This window comes from Camelus dromedarius, chromosome 19, assembly GCF_036321535.1.
Source record: "Camelus dromedarius isolate mCamDro1 chromosome 19, mCamDro1.pat, whole genome shotgun sequence".
Classification (NCBI taxonomy): domain Eukaryota; kingdom Metazoa; phylum Chordata; class Mammalia; order Artiodactyla; family Camelidae; genus Camelus; species Camelus dromedarius.
The window spans coordinates 20,239,473-20,263,511 of record NC_087454.1 but is presented as its reverse complement, the minus strand read 5'-3'; the positions used below and the strand labels follow the sequence as shown (position 1 = coordinate 20,263,511).

The 24,039-nt window shown below is 48.3% G+C and overlaps 3 protein-coding genes, 1 long non-coding RNA gene and 3 other non-coding genes across 8 annotated transcripts; 1 reads left to right on the top strand and 6 right to left on the bottom strand.

Annotated features, from left to right (window-relative positions):
- Nucleotides 1-1,725: 1,725 nt before the first annotated feature.
- LOC105087445 (uncharacterized) lies at nt 1,726-3,623 on the bottom strand. The gene is made up of 5 exons (XR_837019.3): nt 3,478-3,623; nt 3,256-3,294; nt 3,005-3,044; nt 2,337-2,532; nt 1,726-1,941 (listed from the first exon to the last, which is right to left on the bottom strand). It is a non-coding gene; the product is annotated as an uncharacterized LOC105087445 (long non-coding RNA).
- On the bottom strand, nt 2,226-2,307 carry LOC135318655 (small nucleolar RNA ZL8). The gene has a single exon (XR_010376942.1). It is a non-coding gene; the product is annotated as a small nucleolar RNA ZL8 (small nucleolar RNA).
- LOC116147863 (small nucleolar RNA SNORD52) lies at nt 2,628-2,694 on the bottom strand. The gene has a single exon (XR_004131454.1). It is a non-coding gene; the product is annotated as a small nucleolar RNA SNORD52 (small nucleolar RNA).
- LOC116147864 (small nucleolar RNA SNORD48) lies at nt 3,148-3,210 on the bottom strand. Its single transcript, XR_004131455.1, has one exon. It is a non-coding gene; the product is annotated as a small nucleolar RNA SNORD48 (small nucleolar RNA).
- Nucleotides 3,624-6,915: 3,292 nt separating the features above from the next.
- LOC105087516 (heat shock 70 kDa protein 1B) lies at nt 6,916-9,394 on the bottom strand. Its single transcript, XM_064476328.1, has one exon. The coding sequence runs from the start codon at nt 9,170-9,172 to the stop codon at nt 7,247-7,249; it is 1,926 nt and encodes a 641-aa protein (XP_064332398.1). The 5' UTR covers nt 9,173-9,394; the 3' UTR covers nt 6,916-7,246.
- A 7,622-nt stretch (nt 9,395-17,016) lies between these two features.
- On the bottom strand, nt 17,017-19,463 carry LOC105087446 (heat shock 70 kDa protein 1B). Its single transcript, XM_010978109.3, has one exon. The coding sequence runs from the start codon at nt 19,230-19,232 to the stop codon at nt 17,307-17,309; it is 1,926 nt and encodes a 641-aa protein (XP_010976411.3). The 5' UTR covers nt 19,233-19,463; the 3' UTR covers nt 17,017-17,306.
- A 260-nt stretch (nt 19,464-19,723) lies between these two features.
- LOC105087447 (heat shock 70 kDa protein 1-like) lies at nt 19,724-23,413 on the top strand. Of its 2 annotated transcripts, none has more exons than XM_010978110.3 (2): nt 19,724-19,987; nt 21,155-23,413. In XM_010978110.3, the coding sequence occupies exon 2, from the start codon at nt 21,168-21,170 to the stop codon at nt 23,091-23,093; it is 1,926 nt and encodes a 641-aa protein (XP_010976412.1). In that variant the 5' UTR covers nt 19,724-19,987; nt 21,155-21,167; the 3' UTR covers nt 23,094-23,413. The 2 variants fall into 2 exon arrangements, with proteins under 2 accessions (XP_010976412.1, XP_031290906.1); XM_031435046.2 differs by lacking the exon at nt 19,724-19,987 and adding an exon at nt 20,135-21,061.
- Nucleotides 23,414-24,039: the final 626 nt, after the last annotated feature.

Here is a 24,039-nt window from a genome sequence, read left to right as displayed (position 1 = left end):
TGTATTTACATATATTTAATCCTAACAACTCTGAGTAGGTACTCTATCCGTTTACAAACAAGGAAATTGTGATAGACTAGCTGTAAGTGTTCAGTTTGCTCCCAAATCTTAACCAGTCCCCTATACTTCCTATGTGATACGGTCACCCTACAAAAATGCACTAATACAAGTCCTCATATACACTACTGAGACACCCATTATTCCAACGTTTTTTCAAAAATTAAAATGGACAGAAATGTGCGTGGAAGGGTGAAATCTAAATTAACTACAGGAATATATTAAAATAACAACCAACTACGTAATTAGCCCCTATTTATGAAGCTCAAAAAGATACACGACCAAACAGTATTGTTTAGGGATGAATTCAGAGTACCAAGGAAAGTCAGAATGATACAGCTACAACTCAGCTGGGTGGTTTCCTCTGCATGGGAGAAAAATTGAATCAAAGGCAGGTTTGCCTCGTTATTGGTAGTCTTAAAGCTAGGTGACAGGTACACAAGGGACAGGAAGTTCAATGCTGACTGATACTCCTGATACTGTGATCTTAAGCAAATGATTTAACATCCCTGAGCTTTCCCTTCCTTGCCTGCAAAGACAGATGTCTACTTTACAAGGCTGATTTTTTTTTAAGGATTCAACAAAGTGAAGCACATAAAAAGCCTAGCACAGACCGAAGCACTAAATACATGGTGGCTGCTAAGATGATACAGACTCTGACTGGAGAATAGCAATGGGAGCCTGTCTGGTTAGGAGTACCAAACAGAGCAATCTCAAAGAGGAAAAAAAGAAAACTAACAAAGGTGATTAAGGAAAATAAAGGCTGGGAAAAAATCTTTGCTGACAAGTGATGGGGACCAACCTGGAAATGCTCAGTAGGAAGATGCAGATGGTTAGGTACATTGTTGCTAAAAAGTATTACCACTGGAATAGTGAGGGCAGGAATGGAGAAACAAGCACTCTGAAGGGGCAGATGAAGTGTAAACTGGACAACCTTATGGAACACACATTTTAAATGCCCAAATCCTGCCACTGACATTCTACTTTTGGAAATATATTCAACACAACTTCATATGGGTGCAAATTAACAGGGAATCAGCACTGGTATACTACAGCATGACCAGAAATCTAATGCCGCCTAAAACAAACTGGATAATTTATAGTACAGTCTAACAGCAGCATACTCTGTACATGCTGGTAGGGAACCACCTTTGCGATGTTGACAAGAAGGAACAAGAGATGCTTTTTCCCCCAAAATTTCTATTATGGTGAAATACACATAAAATTTACCATCTTAACCTTTTTAAGCATACAGCTTGAGAGTAATAAATACATCTATTATACCATTCAACTATCACTACCATCCATCCCCATGAATTCCTTTCATCTTGTAAAACACTCTACCATTTAAACAATAACTCCTCACTCCTCCTTCCCCAGCCCTTGACAACCACCAGAAGTATATTCTTTTAAAATATACCTGAACAACCTGTTTTCACAAATTTATCAAAAGGTAAATTGGATGCCTGTGTTAATGGTATCATAAAACTCTCAAATATAATATTTGGAAATCCTTAACATTAGTGTCAACGTGTAATAAACCTTAGTTTTTTGTACACAGCTGTAAAGGGGTCCAGCTAGACGTCAGCTGTGAGGCTCATTGACTAGTGGTGAACCTTCACCTCCCTAACCTTTCTGTATCATATTGTTTTCACTGAGACCAATCTATTTTTTATTTGCTTTAAAATATTTTATTGGAATCCTTTTGATAAAGTACTTAAGACAAAATAAAGGCTGTCTGATATTTAAGTGCCCCAAAATTTCTAGGCAGTTTCTCCTCCTCCAGTAAGCTGACAGCTGCTTACAAGGGTTACTGCAGGAAAGATGTATGGTTCCTAGGGTCTGTCCAACACCAGATAGGGGACATCCTTTGCCAGCAAAATCCTGAAATTTCATAAAAGCAACACATTAAAAACATGCAAATAGCTGGTATTAAAGCATGAATCTGTCATACATACAGAGAACAAACTAGTGGTTATCAGAGGGAAAGGGGGGTTGGGTAAAAAGGACCAACTGTATGGTAACAGTAAATAGACTTATGATCACTTTCCAATATATGTAAATATCAAATTGTTATGTTATATACCCAAAGCTAATGCAGTTATGTATCAATTTAAAGAGAAAAGTCTGAGTAGGCAGGGGAGTTGCCACACAGCATGGAAAGGAGCATGAGTGGATCAGGTGGTTTCAAAGATCCTCAGAGAAATGCTCAGAGACTCTAGTCCAACCAGGTCATCACTACCACTCAGAATGGAAGAAAAACCAGCAAAGAGACTTACCATAGTACCCGGGTAGAAGGCATGTGGCTCTCCACTTTTTGTCACAGCCTGCTGTTGAAGTGGCAGGAACTATTACCTAGGCATCCCAACAGCACTTCTCCAAAAGAATTCCAAACCTTAGGCCTTCAGTCACCAGGCTAGCCCTCAGTTTCTGTGAAGGGGCACTGCCCCTGGCTGGGCTTCCAAAGCTCTCATGCTACAAAGATGAAAACAGGACAACTCATGAAAAAAGACAGTTACAGCCCTTCCATTAGCCTTTCTCAGAAATCCAAGTATCCAGGTTCCCCAAATGGGTCAGAAATTAATTTTGACATCAGGACCAGCATCAGAGACTCTAGTCTGAGAAATCATCATTCCCAACTTAGAGAGACCTGGATCAACGGAAGCCACCACTGGTAGGGACCTAAAACATTCAAAAACAACGGTCCCAGTATAAGGATCTAACATAATTATGAGTTCAGGGCTGGGATGTTCAAGAGGAGAAATGGAAAACAAATTTATAACTGCAGAGGATAGCGCCAGCTCCACCAGAGGAACCCAGCACGAAGGGAAGTTTGTATTCGAAAAAGGGGTGGAGGAAGCAGGTTTAAGCGGGCTTAGACAAAAATCTGAAGTTAAAAACATGATCTGGGACAGCCGCTGAGAGCGCCCGCACCCCTAATACTCACCTTTATTCAAGGGTAACACACTGGTGGACGTCTTAAACCCCTAATGGAAAAACGACGCACGAATAAGTGATCACTAAGGGTTCCTGGACATCAACTTCTCCCCAAGACCAACTACTAGGAATCCCGGCCCGGGGGATAGGGGTGTTCAGCGCGCTGCGGTGATGGCGTCAGCGAGACACTCAGAATCACCTGGGTTCATCATCACCTCCGTCCTCCCCCAGTGCGACCGCCATCTCGCACACTGCACTCACCCCCGTGGAGCTGCAGATCCGGCTTCCAAAATCAGGGCCCTGGGAAAAAAAAACAGTGAGTCAGCAGAGGCTAGGCTGACTCCAGAGGAGTCCCCCCTGCCCCAGGCTGGGTCAGTTCCAAGCACTGGCGTCACAAAGACATCAGAAACTCTAGTCTGTAATGGCAGTTCATCCTGCTCAGCCCGAGAGTGCGGTCCCTCAATCAGCAGGGCCCTGAGGTACCTGCACGCGGGCAGCTGTGCAAAGATGGCGCAGGGTGCCGCCTTCCCTTAATTCGGGGAAAGGTCCGCAGCACCCTCGGCAAACACCATACAGCTCCCATAGCAGCTCCCCACGACTTCACCGCACGAAGAGAACCAAAAGCGCTCGGCCGGGGCTATTTATGGCGGCGTGAGGTCGGGGGCCTGACGGGCATGGCTGTCTTCTTAGATGCCTGTCTTGACCCGAAGCATTTTTCCCATCGCTCGTCCAAACAAGACTGAAACAAAGTGAAAGAGAGGCTACGGGTGAATGTTGCACACTCTTCTGGGCAAATATTCGGAGATGTTTTGCGAGTTTTGAAAAACAAAAAACAGGTGACTTGACTGGCCAGGCCGCACAAAGTCCCCAGCGCTGTCAGGTGCGCGCGCAACTGAGCGCTCTTCTTGGCGGTCTCTCAGCGAGTCCAGTCCTCTGTTGAGTAATGACCCCCGGACTTCTCTCTTGTCTTCACTTGTCCCAGGTTGGGTCCAGGTCACTCCGAGGGTCTGTCACCCCGCTCCGTCTAGCCAGCGAAATCTGAAATCGCCTCCTCATTCCAACCTGTAGACCTGTCAGGCACATTAACTTTCATGCCTCTTTTTTTTTTTTGTATTAACTTTATTAAGGTATAGTGAACAAGTATTTAAAATACACAATTTGGTACATTAAAAAAAATTGTAAGCTTTTAACGTTTACAGTTCAGTAGTGTTAACATTTTCATATTGTTGTGCAACCGATCTCCAGAACTTTTTCATCTTGCAAAACTGAAATTTGTGCCTATAAACAGCTATTCCCCATTTCCCCATGTCCTTTTCATGAGTAGTGCAGTAGTGCATGGCCTGGGACTGGGCCAGAAATGGTGGAAGTGCTCAGTACACTGTGAATAGCACCGTAAAGTTTCAGGTTGGTTGGAAGCAAAACATGTTGGGGTGGAGGGCAACAGGCCCTATTCTCCCTCGGCTAGTTTTCACTCTCTCAGCAATCTAGTCACTTGCTCTTAATCCATCAACTCATACATTACCCCAGATCCTTCTTTTCTGACCCCTTCTGTAACTCTTCATTTATGCAGATAGAGTTTGGCGATGTATGTTGACATCTTTTTCTTCATCTTTTGTGAGACAGTCCCATCTACCAGGATGATTTGGGAGTTCCAAGTTACACGCAATCAGTCTTCTGAGTCACGTAATTTAGGCACAGAGAGCACAGAGCAAAATTGGATGAAGGCAATCATGGGTGCAGGAAATGTATCCTTTTATTTTTTTCTCCTGCAATTATTGTTCAGTCTGCCCTCCCTTCCTCCAAGGCTTCAGGCGTCCATCAAAGTCTTTTCCAAGAATCCTACAGTATTCACCTGTTTGTTTGACACATTTCTCAGCTTCCAGGGGTTGAGCCCTTCCTATCATTGATCTTGAAAAGTGATTTTAAGTTTCAAGAAGTGTATAGGCGATGACTTCTCATGTTCTGATGCTGCTTTCTAACGAACTACTTCCCTAATGAGAATTCATGAAACTAATTGGGCCAGCCTCAGGAATTCTTTTTTGGCTCATTTTGCTGTTGCTGGCCACTTCTCTAACCTTTATCATTGCTGCTGCTGCTGCTGCTGCTGCTGCTGCTGCTGCTGCTGCTGCTGCTGCTGCTGCTGCTGCTGCTGCTAGGGAATCAAAACTTTAAGGCCTTTGAAGCCTTCTGGCTCTGGTTCACAGCAGAAAGCCCCTTGCCACCAGCTGCTGCTCCTGGAAGCACTGACATCTTCCTGTCCCTACTCTCCAGTGACCCCATCCCTCTAAAAACAATCAGGAGTAGCCCCTGGTGCAGTGGTTTTTCCTAAACCTTGGCCGCACATTCAGAACAACCAGGCACTTTTAATTCTATATGATGCCTTTGCCCAGTCCCAGAGACTCTGACTCCTGGGGGACCTAGCCCCGTCAAATGATTTCGGTATACACCACGACTCCAGTGGTTTGAAGTTAAAAGATTAATTCCCTCTACTGCCTGGCAGATTAAATTTTTAAAAAGTTAAGAAAGCTACCTCCCCCATTTCTGCTGCTGCAGCAATTAAACTGCATATACCATATGCTATGATCAGAGGGTATATTATAGTTCACCTATCTTGTGAGTAAAACCAGCCTTTGGGAACTGGTCCTGGAACCAATATGGTACTTTTTCCTTTGCAAGGTTTCCCACACTTTGTCATTCTTAAAATGTTTTAATTTCCCAGAGGGGAAGCATTTATTGAGAAATAACACATGGAACTTTGATTTGGAGTAGATATTCTCAAGTTAAGTTTTTGGAAGAAAGGAGGTTGGGATTCTATCAGGCTAGAGAAACTCTTCAGGACATTTAACTGCTCAGGTGAGAAGAACCCCAAAGGGAAGGGCTTGTGTGAAAGGAAAGCCCATCTCCTCATCTTCCCAGCTCTATGCTGCACAACTTTTATTTCCTCTTTTCATAATTAAATGTGCTATTAAAGTTGCTATTATTTTGAGATTGTCCATTAAAAGGAAAAAGAGGATACTGATCGTTAAAACTCAGGTAAAATCACCACTTAGATAGGAACCACCCAGGGCCAACCCCCATGATCAGGTAGTGTGAAAAAAACTCTGGCCTCAAAACCATCTCTTGTTGCTAATTTTGCCCTGGATATAGCTTAAGTGACCACCTCCATGTGCTAACCTATGAAAAATGCTTTAGAATACTTAGGGTAGAGAGTGGTGTGATGAGAATTACTGAGGATTTTGGGAGTGACTCAAAGAACCAGGTACAGTGCTTAGCCCATCCCTCTTTATTACCATGTCCCCAAACTCAGTATCTCACTTCTCCAGACTCCTGGGTGGGTAACTGCAGCTCGTCATCATGGCTGAAGATGTTGCTTGCTTATAGCCCACTTCTAAGTGAAGCCATTCAAATGCTGTATTTTACAAGGAGGTGACCTAAACTAAAATGCTAAATAAACTTGGTCACCCAGGTGGGATTTATAAAACCGAGTGTGATTCTGCATCTTATTTACCATTTTGCCCACCCCTAAATTTGCTTAGAACTTATAGAAAAGACTGGAAGACTCACAGGTCAAATGAAAAAGGAATGGCTCTGCACACATTAGGTGCAAGAGAATAAGGAACACGAACCCCTCTTAATACCACCTTTAAACCCACACCAGCCTCTCCTCCCCACAACCCTATTGCAGCCCCATCCCCACTTTGCCCTAAAACAAAACCCACAAATCAAAATGGGCACATGGAATTTGTTTACTGTCACAGATGTAATTTAGCACCTCCAATAAAGTCCCTGCACAAATAGCCATGGTGATGGCTCCTAATGTGTAAAACTCCCTTCAAAAGCACTGCCCTTTCATGGCCTATGGAATTCAAACATTCCGAGAAGAGTCCATTACCCCTCTCCAAATAAAAGAAGACACATATATTTCGTTTTATTTTTATTCCTTAAGTATACAAATTAAAAATTCCATGAGCTTTGGTGTGTTTACAAAGCAAAAAATAAGACAGAGGGTGGCAGTGTTGATTCAAGAGAGAAAAAAAAAAGGAAAGCCACCCTTACAGTACCCACTTATGTGAAAGGCAGAGATGTGAACACATTGGTTATAACACAAAGAATAACAAAAACAAGAAAATTATATGAAGTTACAACCTAACCTTACAATGAACTGACATAGTAGAGGACTAAAACACAGGGCAACATCAAAATCCTTGGGGTCTGCTCTGTCTCAAACAAAACAAAGGCAAAAATAAGGCCCCTAATCTACCTCCTCAATGGTGGGGCCAGACCCAGAGCCCCCTTTGGGGGCCTGAGCCCCAAAGCCACCGGCCCCGGGGCCACCCGCCCCCTGGTACAGTCCACTGATGATGGGGTTACACACCTGCTCCAGCTCTTTCCTCTTGTGCTCAAACTCGTCCTTCTCGGCCAGCGTGTTGGCGTCCAACCACGAAATCACCTCCTGGCACTTGTCCAGCACTTTCTTCTTGTCGGCCTCGCTGATCTTGCCCTTGAGCCCCTCATCCTCCACGGCGCTCTTCATGTTGAAGGCGTAAGACTCCAGGGCGTTCTTGGCGGACACCCTCTCGCGCTGGACCTCGTCCTCGGCTTTGTACTTCTCCGCCTCCTGCACCATGCGCTCGATCTCCTCCTTGCTCAGCCGGCCCTTGTCGTTGGTGATGGTGATCTTGTTGGCCTTGCCCGTGCTCTTGTCCGTGGCCGTGACGTTCAGGATGCCATTGGCGTCGATGTCGAAGGTCACCTCGATCTGGGGCACTCCCCTGGGGGCCGGTGGGATGCCGCTCAGCTCGAAGCGCCCCAGCAGGTTGTTGTCCCGCGTCATGGCCCTCTCGCCCTCGTACACCTGGATCAGCACGCCCGGCTGGTTGTCCGAGTAGGTGGTGAAGATCTGCGTCTGCTTGGTGGGGATGGTGGAGTTGCGCTTGATCAGAGCGGTCATCACGCCCCCGGCCGTCTCCAGCCCCAGCGACAGGGGAGCCACGTCCAGCAGCAGCAGGTCCTGCACGTTCTCAGACTTGTCCCCCATCAGGATGGCTGCCTGCACCGCCGCCCCGTAGGCCACTGCCTCGTCGGGGTTGATGCTCTTGTTCAGGTCGCGCCCGTTGAAGAAGTCCTGCAGCAGCTTCTGCACCTTGGGGATGCGGGTGGAGCCGCCCACCAGGACCAGGTCGTGGATCTGGGCCTTGTCCAGCTTGGCGTCGCGCAGAGCCTTCTCCACGGGCTCCAGGGTGCTCCGGAACAGGTCCGAGCACAGCTCCTCGAACCGCGCCCTGGTGATGGACGTGTAGAAGTCGATGCCCTCGAACAGGGAGTCGATCTCCAGGCTGGCCTGGGTGCTGGACGACAGGGTCCTCTTGGCCCTCTCGCAGGCCGTGCGCAGCCGCCTCACGGCCCGCTTGTTCTGGCTGATGTCCTTCTTGTGCTTCCTCTTGAACTCCTCCACAAAGTGGTTCACCAGCCTGTTGTCAAAGTCCTCCCCACCCAGGTGCGTGTCCCCGGCCGTGGCCTTCACCTCGAAGATGCCGTCGTCGATCGTCAGGATGGATACGTCGAACGTGCCCCCACCCAGGTCGAAGATGAGCACGTTGCGCTCCCCCTTGCCGGTCCTGTCCAGGCCGTAGGCGATGGCGGCGGCGGTCGGCTCGTTGATGATCCGCAGCACGTTCAGCCCCGCGATCACCCCCGCATCCTTGGTGGCCTGGCGCTGCGAGTCGTTGAAGTAGGCCGGTACGGTGATCACCGCGTTGGTCACCGGGTGGCCCAGGTAAGCCTCGGCGATCTCCTTCATTTTGGTCAGCACCATCGACGAGATCTCCTCGGGGTAGAACGCCTTGGTCTCCCCCTTGTAGCTCACCTGCACCTTCGGCTTATCTCCGTCGTTGATCACGCGGAAGGGCCAGTGCTTCATGTCCGACTGCACCACCGGGTCGCCGAACTTGCGGCCGATCAGCCGCTTCGCGTCGAACACCGTGTTCTGCGGGTTCAGCGCCACCTGGTTCTTGGCCGCATCGCCGATGAGCCGCTCGGTGTCCGTGAAGGCCACGTAGCTGGGGGTTGTGCGGTTGCCCTGGTCGTTGGCGATGATCTCCACCTTGCCGTGCTGGAACACCCCCACGCAAGAGTAGGTGGTGCCCAGGTCGATGCCGATGGCCGTGTTTTTCGCCATGCCTGTGCCCTGCCTTTTCTCCGCCCCGCAATGAGCTTCAGACCTGAAAACGGCTGACGGGATCGGCGACGAGGAGCTAAGTCGTTCGTAGAGCCGGAAACTGAACGCTCAGGTGCTGCTTGGGGTGGTCCTCGGAAGCAGTGGGTCTGCCGAAGTTGCGCTCACCGACTACGCCACAAGTCTCCCTAGATTGTGGCTGGCTTGCGGTTTCTCTGAGGTTGGGCGGCTCTGTGTTTATAATTCTTCATGGAGCCCCTCCTTTTTCCTCCTCAGCCAATCACCGAGCTCGGCGGAGCTGCCAGGTCGGGAATTTTCCAGGGGTTTCGCCTCACGTCCTGCCCCCTGGCTTTCTGGGACCAATCAGCGTCCTGTATCTCGCCCCTCCCAGAACTCTCCAGACTCTTCTCGGATTCACGGGAGGAAACCAGAGTCCTAAGGGGAGGGAGGAGAGGCGCTGGAAAGAGTCATTTTTGACTCCGCCCACCCAGTCTCCGTTTTCAGGCGAGTGGTCAGCCAAGTAGTTTGAAGTTGACTAGAAAGATCAGCACTAGGCTTGTAATTGTAGGGCGATGAGAGGCTCCTGGGGCTCAAACTAGTTTGGTGGTTTAAAGTAGGATTAAGGGCTACAGGACTCCGGGGTCACCCAAAATACAGAAAGTTCCCGAGTTTCTCTAAGAGGGTAGGGTATCTGTGGGCCAAATTGGAGCCTGACGCTGATAGAAGGAGCCGCGGTTTGGGCCGGTGCGCGGAGGGGCAGGACTGCCTGTCTGGGCTGCGGGAGGATTGATTGCCTTGGTCTTGGCCGTCTGTGGCGTTTTTCCTATTCTATTTTTAAAATGAGAAGGACAAGGGAAGAGATAATGCAATATAGTTTTTGACGTCATCTTTAGCCCTTTATAGATGGAATATCTGAGGATGGTGGAGTTTGAATTTTCAAAAGAGAAGCAATCAGGTAAACGATTCTTAAACTGGAGAATATTCACAACGCCTTAGAAGGTTAAGGAGTGTGGGGAGGGAAGGCCAGGCTGGATCCGCTGGGCACTGTCCCTGTCCAGAGCCACTTCCCTTTGCCTTGGGCTGGACTGGGGCTAGAGGGCAAAAACAAAAAAACTTTTTCTATAGAAATTCAACTGTCTTTAGGCCTTTTGGGCTTCTCCCATTCCTCGTCCTTCCCAGCCTGGGATCCGGGTCGCTCCCCTCCCTCTTTTCTCTCTTAATTCCCGGTTCAGCCTCTGATGATGGGTAGTGCCAGGGTTAACTTCAGGGTCCCGAATTTGGTCTTCTGCCCTGTCACTTGCAGCTGTCCTAGGTTGTCCACCACTTTTAAATAAATGTGGTGTGGTGGTGAGCCTGCGGGGGGTGGGGCAAGAACGTTCAGTCCTCTTTAACAGCGTCATATGTTAGAGTCCCTTGGCAGGTGGTCCATTTTAAGCGGATTGGTCAGGACGATGCTGTAAGGTGGGAGAGACTGGCCAGACCCAGGTTCCAGCTCTTCTAAAAACTTCAGGTTCTTTTTGGGGACAGGGGTATAATTAAGGTTATTTATTTAGTTAGTTGAGGTACTAGGAATAGAACCCAGGATCTCATGCATTCTAGCCATGCACTCTACCACTGAGCTATATACCCTACCCCCAAAAAAATTTCAGGTTATTTGCTGAGCGCTTAATTCATCCAATTAGTTTTTTATCCTAGATTTCAACTTTCTGTGCATATCCTCCTTGTTTTAAATACAGTCAAATTTGGTAAAATTTTTTTGGCCTTTGTTTCTTCACCCTTTGTGGGCAATGCAAGACCCCTTGTTAGATGCCTGAAAAGAAAATGTGAGGGCTAGTAAAGCTAGAGTATGGGGCTCACAACCCTGCAAAATAGACTCATTTCCATACCCACATCTCTTGAGCACAGAGCACAAGTAGGAGGAGGCAGTTTTTGATGAAGAGGAGAAATCTTGCTTCTGAACACTCTTGCTCAGTTGGCTTTACACACACACACGTAGACACTTCTTCCTGGAATCCAAGAGTATTCAGTTGTTTATTATATAATTTGATCAGGCTAATCTAAACTGATGTTGTAAAAAGATTGCTTTTACAAACCTCTGTGTGTGTGTGTGTGTGTGTGTGTGTGTGTGTGTGTGTGTGTGTGCACGTAAGCGGTAACTTTTTTTACATTCAGATGTGACTCCCTAATGACTCACCTCCTTAATCTAGTCGAACTGGTCAAACTTCAGGAACTTTCCATTTCTTTATGCAGTCCCTGGCTGGGGATTCCTCAAACTTCCATCTTAGCTGCCCAGTGTATGAACACTTCTAGAGACCCCTGACCTCACTCCCACCCCCCAAGCTTCCTCACCATCAGCTGGCTACCAGCAGCAGTTCTGGATTCACTCATTTCTTGTCTCCAAATTTGCAGTTGTATGTATGCCTCTGTCTTGAAGCAAAGGGCATCACTATCTCCACTGGCAGGTAAACATGGTGATAGCACATTAAATTTTGCTGCTGCTGGGGTACCAGAACAAGAGCAGTTCAAAAATGCTGTTTTCCATGAATGAGGCAGTCACATACATATTGTATTTGATCTACCTTTTATGTTGTCTCTCTTTGTGGACTAGCCTGGAAACCAAAAACATCTGTACTCCTTTTCCATATCCTACAAGGAGAAAGTCTCTTGAATTTCGTCTTTCCTTTTGCACTGGATGTTTCCCAAGGCAGAAACTCAGTTAAAGGTTTAATTGGTGTCCAAGGTGATTATAAGAATCCCAAGAGATTTTCCAGCATTTTAATTTGACTAATTTTGGAATTAGATTTTTATGGAGTTTGATGTTTGGAAAGATCAAAGCTCAGGTTCCCCAAGTCAGATGGGATGTCAGGTAAAATTTAAGATGGGGTTGTGAAGAGAGAGTGTGGAGAATGCTGACTGCCAGCAGCAGGAAGTGTAGGGGAGGGGAGCCTTCCTCACCCTGTAACTGCAGGATCTTTTTCCTTCTCTCTCCTTTTTCCTACAGTTTTTCAAACAGTATCCTTTCCCCCTCAATTCTATTCATTTTTTAAAAAATGGTATAATTCTAGGTTTATCCGAAGAAAGCAAAAGAGCCAGGCTTTTTTTTTTTTTTTTAACTGCCAAATGGCAAAGGCTTCAATGACTTGGGAACCCTGCAGATTTCCAGCAACATCGGAAAAAAACAGGGAAAGAGAAGACCTGGATTTGCATCAGGACTCTACTTCTGTCTCACATTCAGGAACACTTTCTTGTTGAGGCTGTTTTTCTTTAACAATGAAGTACTTGCAAGTCTCTATATCTCTAAGTTAGAATAAACAGTATATATGTCACAGAAATGTGGCATCAAAGATTACAATGATAATACTTATGGTGAGGCCTTAGTACTGTGAAGGAAAAACCGGGCTGGTCTAACAAGATAACTCACAAATCTAAGTATTGGAATACTGATCTGAGTTCTGCTAGACTAACTTGTAAATCTAGGTTAATTAGTGTTGGTTTGCTGTTCATGTTTTTTTTGCTAGCCAGCTGGATTTTCAAAGACATATATCTGGCTTTGGAATGTTGGTTTGCTGCCTCCCTGCCTCCACTTTTGTGATAATTATGCTGCTAAGGCTGTTCCATGCCTATTGGCCAAATACCCCAAGCTTGTACTTTACCCTGTAAAACCTCATGCGCACATCTTGGAGGTGCTCAGAGCTTTGGAGAAGCCCCTCTGAGCCCGCCGGCATAATACATCTGAGTACTCCAACCCTCCAGAGTGGTGCTTGTTTCTTGGCTGGCCTGTCGTTTCCATAACAGTACAGTTCCTCTATAGTGCTCAAAAGTTTTCTTTTAGTTCCCTTCTTTTGTTGGGGGTCCCACACTCTCATCTCTTACCTCAAACATTCTCACTGAGGTGCTTACAAGGTTGAGGACTACTACCAGGACTATGGCATTACTTTCAGTTTATCAAATAAACTATCTTAAAAACTTTCAGGCAGAGGCCATTCAGCCAAATCTTTCCATTTTCATAGATGAGCACAAAGGATCAGTGGTTTAGTGACTTGGTCTAGTCACCCGGACAGGTAATTACAGAGCTGGTAATTGACCCACATGTCCTCATGCTCCTTGTTTTGGACTCCTGCCAATACTGACACAGATGCTATCAATTCACTCTCTAAAACGAGGAAAACAAATGGCCACAGAAGAGGGGAGTGAAGAGTGAATGTCAGGGCTCTGCGCCCATTAGGGGCACCCCGGTGGTTTGTGACCCGCCAGGGCCTCCCCTCCTGACTCCTGCTTCTCACTACTATCGCCCCCACCTTTTCCACCCTTACAGCTTCTCCCAGCTCCGCCTCCCCTTCCCTTCATAGCAGACTGGTTAGTCAGAAAGAGGGGAAGGGAGGGGGAACTCTGTTACTATGGCTAGGCTGGCACACAGTTCAGAGAATCTTCTGGAAACTAAATGTAGAGCCGTGACTAAGCTTGATGTTCTAGGGTAGCGTTGGGGGGTGGGGAGACTTGGGTGGACAGTTTGTTTGTTGAGGAGTGTTCCTACGAGCCAGTCCCCGCCTTCGAGCCCAGAGAACGCCGGAAAGTTCCAGGAACAGCCCGAAGCCGGCAAGGAGCCAGAGCCCGCAAGACCCAGATAGAGCGAGCGGGGAGGGGCGGGGCGGGGCCGGGCCGCCGCTGGGGCCTGCCGGCGGGGCTGGCCGTGGAGCTGCCTGGCTGCGGAGCTACCTGGCTGGTGCCGGCGTTTTGCGGTGGTTTTTTCAAAATCGGATTAAAGGAGTGAATAAAGGGGGAGTCCTGTGGTGTTTCACTCAACCTCGCTAACTTATTAGACTAAAACATTAGAAAATTTTGTAACTCATACAAGTAAGCCAGATGAATTGAGTGGCCAGACGCGAGAAGAGAAAGTCCCCATCGTCCCTGAGGCGAAAGCGCCTTGGCCCTGTGCTGGGACGGGCCACAGACGGGAGGCTGCTGGTTTCTCTCTGCCGCCACCTCACCTCCCTACTCTAGTCCTGGTTCCCGTGGGGACGTTTAGAGGGTTAAAAAGGTCGAGGGCCCTCGCGGGTTATTCTGGTCTCGTGGGATTCCCCCGTCTTCCCAACCTGTGTGCCCTGTTGTGCCCTCCCCGATTCTGCACTGGGCGCGATCGGGGCCGGCGGGGTGGAGCGGGTTTACCTCGGCATCGTGAATTCATCGTTAATTCGCTCCGCTACCAGACCCCTTAACATCGTTTTAATGAGCTGCAGCTAGGGGAAGGCGAAGGAACTGGTGAGGTTGCTCTGTCCCACTGAACTAAAGTGGATACTTTACGAGTAACCCTAGGGGACGGGTTTAAGGTGATTGGTTTAAGAATTTTGACAGTTACGATTTCTTGTCCTTACGGTGAGGATTGCCCCTCAGAAATCGCCAATATTGGGTTTTTACCTGAAATAACCTCTTTTAACCTAAAGCCTGTTTCTGCCCACTTATCTCACATTTTTAAGTTATTTGTTGTTTTGGTATTTTTAAAATTGCTGATAGCAGAACCCTATTAAACACCAGGAATAACAGTATGTGTGTTACTTATTTAATAAAGCGATACCCTGGGCTTTAAAGACATAAAATCAGTCACTTTACTAGAGCCACCTGCCTTCTGAGGGCTGGCATAGGGAAATAAGTGAGATTGGAATTAGGGAAGGTATTAGATTTTAAAAATTCTTTCATCTACAATTGTTTTTCCTCCATGCACCTCCGCTCCTTCAAAGTTCCTGCTGCTATGCAAAACACCACTTCCTCCAGAGATGGCACTACATTCTCCTTGCTCAACTTCATCTCCTGCAGCTTAGATTAAAGCTGATCATTTTCAAAGTACTCTGTACAAGGGTATGCAAGCAATACGATCTTCACTTTTTTAAAAAAAAATTCACTTCTTAATAAAACACCTACTCAGTAATCTTAATTGACCTAGCCATAGGAACTCATTTTCTTCAAGGTAATTTCTGGAGATTTCCCTAACCTCTTTTTCCCCCCTAACCTCTCTTAGCAAAGGTGTTTGTCCTTTTCAGTCTCCACCCTCTTCTACCTACCCTCCCCATCCCCTGCCATCCCCCTCCTTTGCAACCCCCCCCCCCAATAATGGAGTAGGTGCTGGCTTGAAGAGTTACTGTATTATATGTAGATGACAGTCAAATGCTCCTGCAACTCTAAGGGGTAGAGGAAGTCCTGCAGCAAGTGCACATCCCCATGAAGTTTGATTCACCTGTGGCTAGAGCCCACAGTGTAACAGCTGAACTACTTTGAGGGTTAAATGTGTCGTTATAAGCTGGCCTGGAAGCCTAGCATTTCTTGGATTTCCATTTCTAAACTTCCAGGACAAGGTCAACCTGTATGTGCCATTCCCATAATACTGGATTTTCTCCAAAGGCAAGTGTTTAGTGAAAGGTTTGGTGGGCCTTGAGGTACACAAATTCACAAAGTGCTTTTATAGAATGTTGATACAATTTTTTTTTACTGTTTTTGAAGTAAATTCATATAACATAAACCATTTTAAAGTGTACAATTTAGTGCTTCCTAGTTCATACACATGTTGTGAAAACCATCACCTCTATCTCGTTCAAAAACATCTTTGTAACCCCTCAACACAACTGATTTTTATAGGGGCTCACACCCCAAGCCTTGAGAATTGTGCCAAAAAAGAAGCTGCGGAGTGGATTATTTCTAGCATGCTAGCAGCTAGGGCATCTCAAAGGGAAGGAAGTCTTTGGCAAGTCTTCCTGCTACAGGGCTGCAGGTTTTTTCTCTCTCTTCTAATTTAACAAATACTAATCCTCTGCCATCATCCCTTGACATATTTGTCAAGGATTATACAGAGTAAAAGCATGAAGTACTGATTGTAAAACCTAGGGTAGAAACAACTCAGAACCAGACACGTACAAACAAAAGCCGTGTGCACTTGGGGCAGCATGACAAAAACTGATACAACCTGAGCTGGAATCCAGATCCAACATCTTTGCTGAACTGGTTGTTTTTTCTAACCTTGAAATAAATAATTTTAGTTAAGCAAGTATCTTTTAAGTCTCCTAGATGTCCATCTGTGCAAGTCAAACACTAATTAAACTCAGTGTGGTGGATGGGATGAGGATTAATAAACACCTACAAGGCCCCAGTACAGTGCCTGGTAGGCAAGAGCAATTAAATACTGGAGTTCTCCTGTTGGGGCATAAAACACTCAATGACACCTCCCTAAGGAACTCATTGGGATCCTTAAAATGTAGGTAGGTAACCACTGCTGGAAATTCTCAGCATTCTTTCAGAAGTAAGAACTACAGGCTGAGGCATCAGGCCAAACCCCTTCGTTTTAAAAACTGAAAACTAGGGACCACGGTGACTAACCTACTTGTGTGTAACCAGGCAAGCCAGGGCTCGAATTCACACCTCCTCACTGTCAACTCAGGACTCACCTCTTCCATGCAGAATTCAGATTAAGTAACAAGGCTTTAACACATCACAGGTACTCACAGGAAGAGGCAGCCATGACCATCTAACTGCCTCTCCTTTCTTTCTGCTTCTCCAGGAACACCGCCACTACCAAGCTCATTTTTAGGCCATTTTTATCTAAGGTCACTCCCCTCAGCAGCCTTGAGGCAACCATGCCAATTAACCCTTGATATTTGGGGCCCACCAACCCAAACCATTCAAAACAAACAGTTTTATGCCTCCCCAGGATACTATTTGCCTAAAAGTGGATCACAATGCAGTGCGTAATTTCCAGATCACTAACCTTATCTAACAGGCACATTGCCATCCCATTTTAGACCCTGTAAGAAAGACAACCTAGGCAGACCATTCTGACCTCAAATAAAACAAGCAGACATCACTCAAATTATTTGACTTTATTCACTTTGAAGTAAACAGTCACACACACACACAAAAAGCCTGTGTTGACATGAATATTACAAAAAGGAAAATGAACAAAAGATGGCAGTATACATTCACCTCTACATTTAGACTCTGAAAAAATAGCAAGTTCATAACTTCACCAAGAAACACAGTTCACTTCAAAACAACTTGCATACTTGAGAGCTGATGAAAGGCAGATATAAGGCAATGAGAAGTCTTGAACCCAACCGTCTCCATAACAAAACATGAGCTACCAGGGGAAGCACTCCTAATCCACCTCCTCAATGGTGGGGCCAGACCCAGAGCCCCCTTTGGGGGCCTGAGCCCCAAAGCCACCGGCCCCGGGGCCACCCGCCCCCTGGTACAGTCCACTGATGATGGGGTTACACACCTGCTCCAGCTCTTTCCTCTTGTGCTCAAACTCGTCCTTCTCGGCCAGCGTGTTGGCGTCCAACCACGAAATCACCTCCTGGCACTTGTCCAGCACTTTCTTCTTGTCGGCCTCGCTGATCTTGCCCTTGAGCCCCTCATCCTCCACGGCGCTCTTCATGTTGAAGGCGTAAGACTCCAGGGCGTTCTTGGCGGACACCCTCTCGCGCTGGACCTCGTCCTCGGCTTTGTACTTCTCCGCCTCCTGCACCATGCGCTCGATCTCCTCCTTGCTCAGCCGGCCCTTGTCGTTGGTGATGGTGATCTTGTTGGCCTTGCCCGTGCTCTTGTCCGTGGCCGTGACGTTCAGGATGCCATTGGCGTCGATGTCGAAGGTCACCTCGATCTGGGGCACTCCCCTGGGGGCCGGTGGGATGCCGCTCAGCTCGAAGCGCCCCAGCAGGTTGTTGTCCCGCGTCATGGCCCTCTCGCCCTCGTACACCTGGATCAGCACGCCCGGCTGGTTGTCCGAGTAGGTGGTGAAGATCTGCGTCTGCTTGGTGGGGATGGTGGAGTTGCGCTTGATCAGAGCGGTCATCACGCCCCCGGCCGTCTCCAGCCCCAGCGACAGGGGAGCCACGTCCAGCAGCAGCAGGTCCTGCACGTTCTCAGACTTGTCCCCCATCAGGATGGCTGCCTGCACCGCCGCCCCGTAGGCCACTGCCTCGTCGGGGTTGATGCTCTTGTTCAGGTCGCGCCCGTTGAAGAAGTCCTGCAGCAGCTTCTGCACCTTGGGGATGCGGGTGGAGCCGCCCACCAGGACCAGGTCGTGGATCTGGGCCTTGTCCAGCTTGGCGTCGCGCAGAGCCTTCTCCACGGGCTCCAGGGTGCTCCGGAACAGGTCCGAGCACAGCTCCTCGAACCGCGCCCTGGTGATGGACGTGTAGAAGTCGATGCCCTCGAACAGGGAGTCGATCTCCAGGCTGGCCTGGGTGCTGGACGACAGGGTCCTCTTGGCCCTCTCGCAGGCCGTGCGCAGCCGCCTCACGGCCCGCTTGTTCTGGCTGATGTCCTTCTTGTGCTTCCTCTTGAACTCCTCCACGAAGTGGTTCACCAGCCTGTTGTCAAAGTCCTCCCCACCCAGGTGCGTGTCCCCGGCCGTGGCCTTCACCTCGAAGATGCCGTCGTCGATCGTCAGGATGGATACGTCGAACGTGCCCCCACCCAGGTCGAAGATGAGCACGTTGCGCTCCCCCTTGCCGGTCCTGTCCAGGCCGTAGGCGATGGCGGCGGCGGTCGGCTCGTTGATGATCCGCAGCACGTTCAGCCCCGCGATCACCCCCGCATCCTTGGTGGCCTGGCGCTGCGAGTCGTTGAAGTAGGCCGGTACGGTGATCACCGCGTTGGTCACCGGGTGGCCCAGGTAAGCCTCGGCGATCTCCTTCATTTTGGTCAGCACCATCGACGAGATCTCCTCGGGGTAGAACGCCTTGGTCTCCCCCTTGTAGCTCACCTGCACCTTCGGCTTATCTCCGTCGTTGATCACGCGGAAGGGCCAGTGCTTCATGTCCGACTGCACCACCGGGTCGCCGAACTTGCGGCCGATCAGCCGCTTCGCGTCGAACACCGTGTTCTGCGGGTTCAGCGCCACCTGGTTCTTGGCCGCATCGCCGATGAGCCGCTCGGTGTCCGTGAAGGCCACGTAGCTGGGGGTTGTGCGGTTGCCCTGGTCGTTGGCGATGATCTCCACCTTGCCGTGCTGGAACACCCCCACGCAAGAGTAGGTGGTGCCCAGGTCGATGCCGATGGCCGTGTTTTTCGCCATGCCTGTGCCCTGCCTTTTCTCCGCCCCGCAATGAGCTTCAGACCTGAAAACGGCTGACGGGATCGGTGACAAGGAGCTGGATCGTTTATGGAGCCTGAAACTGAACGCGCCGGTGTCGTCCGGGGTGGTCCTCGGAAGCAGTGGGTCTGCAGAAGCTGTCCTCACGGACTACACAACGCAACTCCCGTCTCAGGGGCTTGCAGTTGCTCTAGGGCTGAGCGGCTCTGTGTTTATAATTCTTCATGGAGCCCCTCCTTTTTCCTCCTCAGCCAATCACCGAGCTCGGCGGAGCTGCCAGGTCGGGAATTTTCCAGGGGTTTCGCCTCACGTCTTGCCCCCTGGCTTTCTGGGACCAATCAGCGTCCTGTATCTCGCCCCTCCCAGAACTCTCCAGACTCTTCTGGGGCTTGCTGGGCTGGGCACTGTCACAGGGAGGGGGAGGTGGAAGGGGTAGAGAGTTAGTGGGGTCAGCCGGCTGCGGGGGCGGGGCGGCGGCGGGTTTGGAGAGGAGGGTGGGGCGTGAGTGTTGACGCTTCCTGCCGCCGAGTCGCGTTACAATGGAGATACTGCCTCTGACGTCACGGACTAGTAGGGAATCTGGAGGATAGGACTGAAGCCGGCTCAGAGTTGTAGGGCGGGCGGGTGGGGGGTGGGGGGACACCGTCTGCGCAGTTTGAATATTGAGGGAGCCCCCAGCTACAGGGGCTCCGCAGTCCGAACCCTATCAAACTGGATCGAAGGCGGCGGGATACTAGGTGAGCCAAGAGGGCTCTGATTGAAATGAGCTGGGAAAAGGCAAGACTAGTTGGTCCTTGTTTGAGGCAGTGCTGGAAAGTTACCTAGTTTGTTTAAGTCTAAGGTATGGGGGCGTTGGCCAACTAGGGAAGGTGGGGGGGAGGTCTTTTGAGGTGGCTGGGATTGGTCAGAACTGCCGGAAAGAGGGAGGAGCCGGTCTGTTTTTGTCTCCAGATGACAGGAGTTTTATTTGTGAAAAGGTTAGAGAAAGAAACTGCCTTGAAGAGCAGCACCTCGCCTGAGAAAACCGTGAGGGCTTGATTGGGTTCCGAGCAGCCATCTTCAGAGTGGCCAGGATTTACTCCCACCAATCCCTAAAGAGAGTAAAAGGAGACTAGGAGGTTAGCTAAACCCACTTGTGGAGATTGATGTCTCCTGGGGCGATCAGAACTGCAAATAATCTGAGCTCAGCAGGAGACAGGTACAATCTCAGAATGAAATTTGTCACAAAGAAACAGGCAGTTGAGTGAGGTCCTGTGAGAAACTGAAAACAGCGGATGCCGTTGGTCTCCCACTCCCTTACAGCTGGCTAGGAGTACTTTTCCCTACCTTGTCCAAAAAGCACTGCCACAAAAAAAAAAAATTTGTACACAGTAACGATATTTGAACACAGAGTATGTGGCAGAGTTATTCACAATAGCTGTAAGGTGGAAGCAGCTCAAGTGCTACAGAGGGAATAAATGAATAAACAAAACGTGGCACATAACATACAATGAAAATTAATCAGCTTTGAAAGGGAAGGAAATTCTGACACATGGTGTAACATAGAGGAACTTGAAGTATTATGCTAAGTGAAATAAGCTGGTCACAAAAAGGAAGAATTAGTGTATAATTCTACTAACATGAGGTACCTAGAGTAGTCAAATGATGAGAGAAAGAATAGTGGTTGCCAAGAGCTGAGGGAAGAGGGGAAGGAGGAGTTGTTTAATGGGTCTAGAATTTCAGTTTTGCAAGATAAAAGATTCTGGAGATTGGTTGGACAACAATGTGAATGAACTTACTACTGAACTGTGTGCCAAAAAATGATTAAGATGGTAAATTTTATGTAATGTGTATTTCACCACAATTAAAAATAAATAAAATTAAAAAGTTCTCAGCCAAAAGTTTATCTTATTCTCTCTCCACAGGCCTAGGAAAACCATGGCTGCTGCTAAGGGTACGGCCATTGGCATCGACCTGGGCACCACCTACTCGTGCGTCGGGGTGTTCCAGCACGGCAAGGTGGAGATCATCGCCAACGACCAGGGGAACCGCACCACCCCCAGCTATGTGGCCTTCACGGACACCGAGCGGCTCATCGGCGATGCGGCCAAGAACCAGGTAGCCATGAATCCACAGAACACTGTCTTTGATGCCAAACGTCTGATTGGCAGGAAATTTAATGATCCTGTAGTGCAATCAGATATGAAACTTTGGCCTTTTCAAGTAATCAATGAAGGAGGCAAGCCCAAGGTAATGGTGTCCTACAAAGGGGAGAAAAAAGCTTTCTACCCTGAGGAAATCTCTTCTATGGTACTGACTAAGATGAAGGAGACTGCTGAGGCTTTTTTGGGCCACACTGTCACCAATGCTGTGATCACCGTGCCAGCCTATTTCAATGACTCTCAGCGCCAGGCCACCAAGGATGCAGGTGTGATTGCAGGTCTCAACGTGCTAAGAATTATCAACGAACCCACAGCTGCTGCCATTGCTTATGGCTTAGATAAAGCAGGTCAGGGAGAGCGACACGTCCTAATCTTTGATCTGGGTGGAGGCACATTTGATGTGTCCATACTGACCATAGATGACGGGATTTTTGAGGTGAAGGCCACGGCTGGGGACACGCACCTGGGTGGGGAGGACTTTGACAACAGGCTGGTGAGCCACTTTGTGGAGGAGTTCAAGAGGAAGCACAAGAAGGACATCAGCCAGAACAAGCGGGCCGTGAGGCGGCTGCGCACGGCCTGCGAGAGGGCCAAGAGGACCCTGTCGTCCAGCACCCAGGCCAACTTGGAAATTGATTCACTTTATGAAGGCATTGACTTCTACACGTCCATCACCAGAGCCCGGTTTGAAGAGTTGTGTGCAGACCTGTTTAGGGGCACCTTGGAGCCTGTGGAGAAGGCTCTTCGGGATGCCAAAACAGATAAGGCTAAAATCCATGACATTGTTTTAGTGGGGGGCTCCACCCGCATACCTAAGGTTCAGAAGCTGCTGCAAGACTACTTTAATGGTCGTGATCTCAACAAAAGCATCAACCCCGATGAGGCAGTGGCCTATGGGGCTGCAGTACAGGCAGCCATTTTGATGGGGGACAAGTCTGAAAAGGTACAGGACCTGCTGTTGTTGGATGTGGCTCCCCTGTCCCTAGGGTTGGAGACGGCCGGGGGCGTGATGACCGTCCTGATCAAGCGCAACTCCACCATCCCCACCAAGCAGACGCAGATCTTCACCACCTACTCAGACAACCAGCCTGGGGTGTTGATTCAGGTGTATGAGGGCGAGAGGGCCATGACTCGGGACAACAACCTGCTGGGGCGCTTTGACCTGACTGGAATCCCTCCTGCCCCCAGGGGAGTGCCCCAGATTGAGGTAACCTTCGACATTGATGCAAATGGTATTCTCAATGTAACAGCCATGGACAAGAGCACGGGCAAGGCCAACAAGATCACCATCACCAACGACAAGGGCCGGCTGAGCAAGGAAGAGATTGAGCGCATGGTTCTGGATGCTGAGAAATATAAAGCTGAAGATGAGGTCCAGAGAGAGAAAATTGCTGCCAAAAATGCATTAGAATCCTATGCTTTTAACATGAAGAGTGCTGTGAGTGATGAAGGCCTGAAGGGCAAGATTAGTGAGTCTGATAAAAAGAAAATACTGAATAAATGCAATGAGGTTCTTTCATGGCTGGAGGCCAATCAACTGGCTGAGAAAGATGAGTTTGATCATAAGAGAAAGGAATTGGAGCAGGTGTGCAACCCAGTCATCACAAAGCTCTACCAGGGAGGATGCACTGGGCCTTCATGTGGAACAGGGTATACACCTGGAAGGGCTGCCACAGGCCCCACCATTGAAGAAGTAGATTAATCTTATCTGGAGCTGGAGGGTTCTAGGGTGCCTCTAAGATGAATTTTGTTTCCCTCATCTTCAAACATGATTATGATTCTTGAATTGACCTGAACCTAAATTACCATCCTTTTTGGATCATGATGGAGGAGTCTCATACCACCTTTCACACTCCAATGTCCTGTTTCTGACTCTGAAATGAGACTGTTAGGAAAACTAGGCCCCTCTCTGAACCATTTGCAGAATTTGAATGTCTGTTATTTATTTCTGGCCTCCCCAACTTTCTTCTTCCTGTGTAGATGGTTATTTGTCCCTCAGTAAATTTGTTCCTAAAGCAAATTGCTTCTGGTATCTTTAGATTGTGTTTATCTTGAAAACTCGGGAAAAGGAGAGTTTGTAGAGAGAGCATGTGTGGTCTGCTTGTGAGCAAATTGTGAATGATTAAACGGGTAAGGGCAAAGTATTTGAATTTTCATGGGCTAATTGTTTGAAGCAGGAAAACAACTTTGGATCATAAGGCACCTTTAACCCCAGTTAGAGTAGTTCCTAATTAGTTACTGCTAATATTTAGTGATGGACTGATCTAGGTGCTTAGGGTTCCACCTGGGGTTGGAGGCACAAACTTCTGCTAGATGTGCTGATGTCACTTAGAGGTGGGGTCTAGGAGATCCAGCACGCACAGAGTCCATTATTACATCCTTTAAATGCTGGAAATGTTTCTACAGCAAACTCTTAACAAACGGGTAGTTTTATGCAAGATGAAAAATGGAGGATTTAGTGGAGGATTTTCAATGATCTTATTGAAAAACATTTCACCTGCTGTGTCATAATATCGCATACTTATAAAGCCTTGGGGACATGAGTATAGAAGTATGTGTTACTGCACTTGTGAACCTTTGAGGAGGCAATATTTGCATTTGAAATACTAGAATTGGTATTTCTATCCCCTGGCCAATCTGTTTAGTTT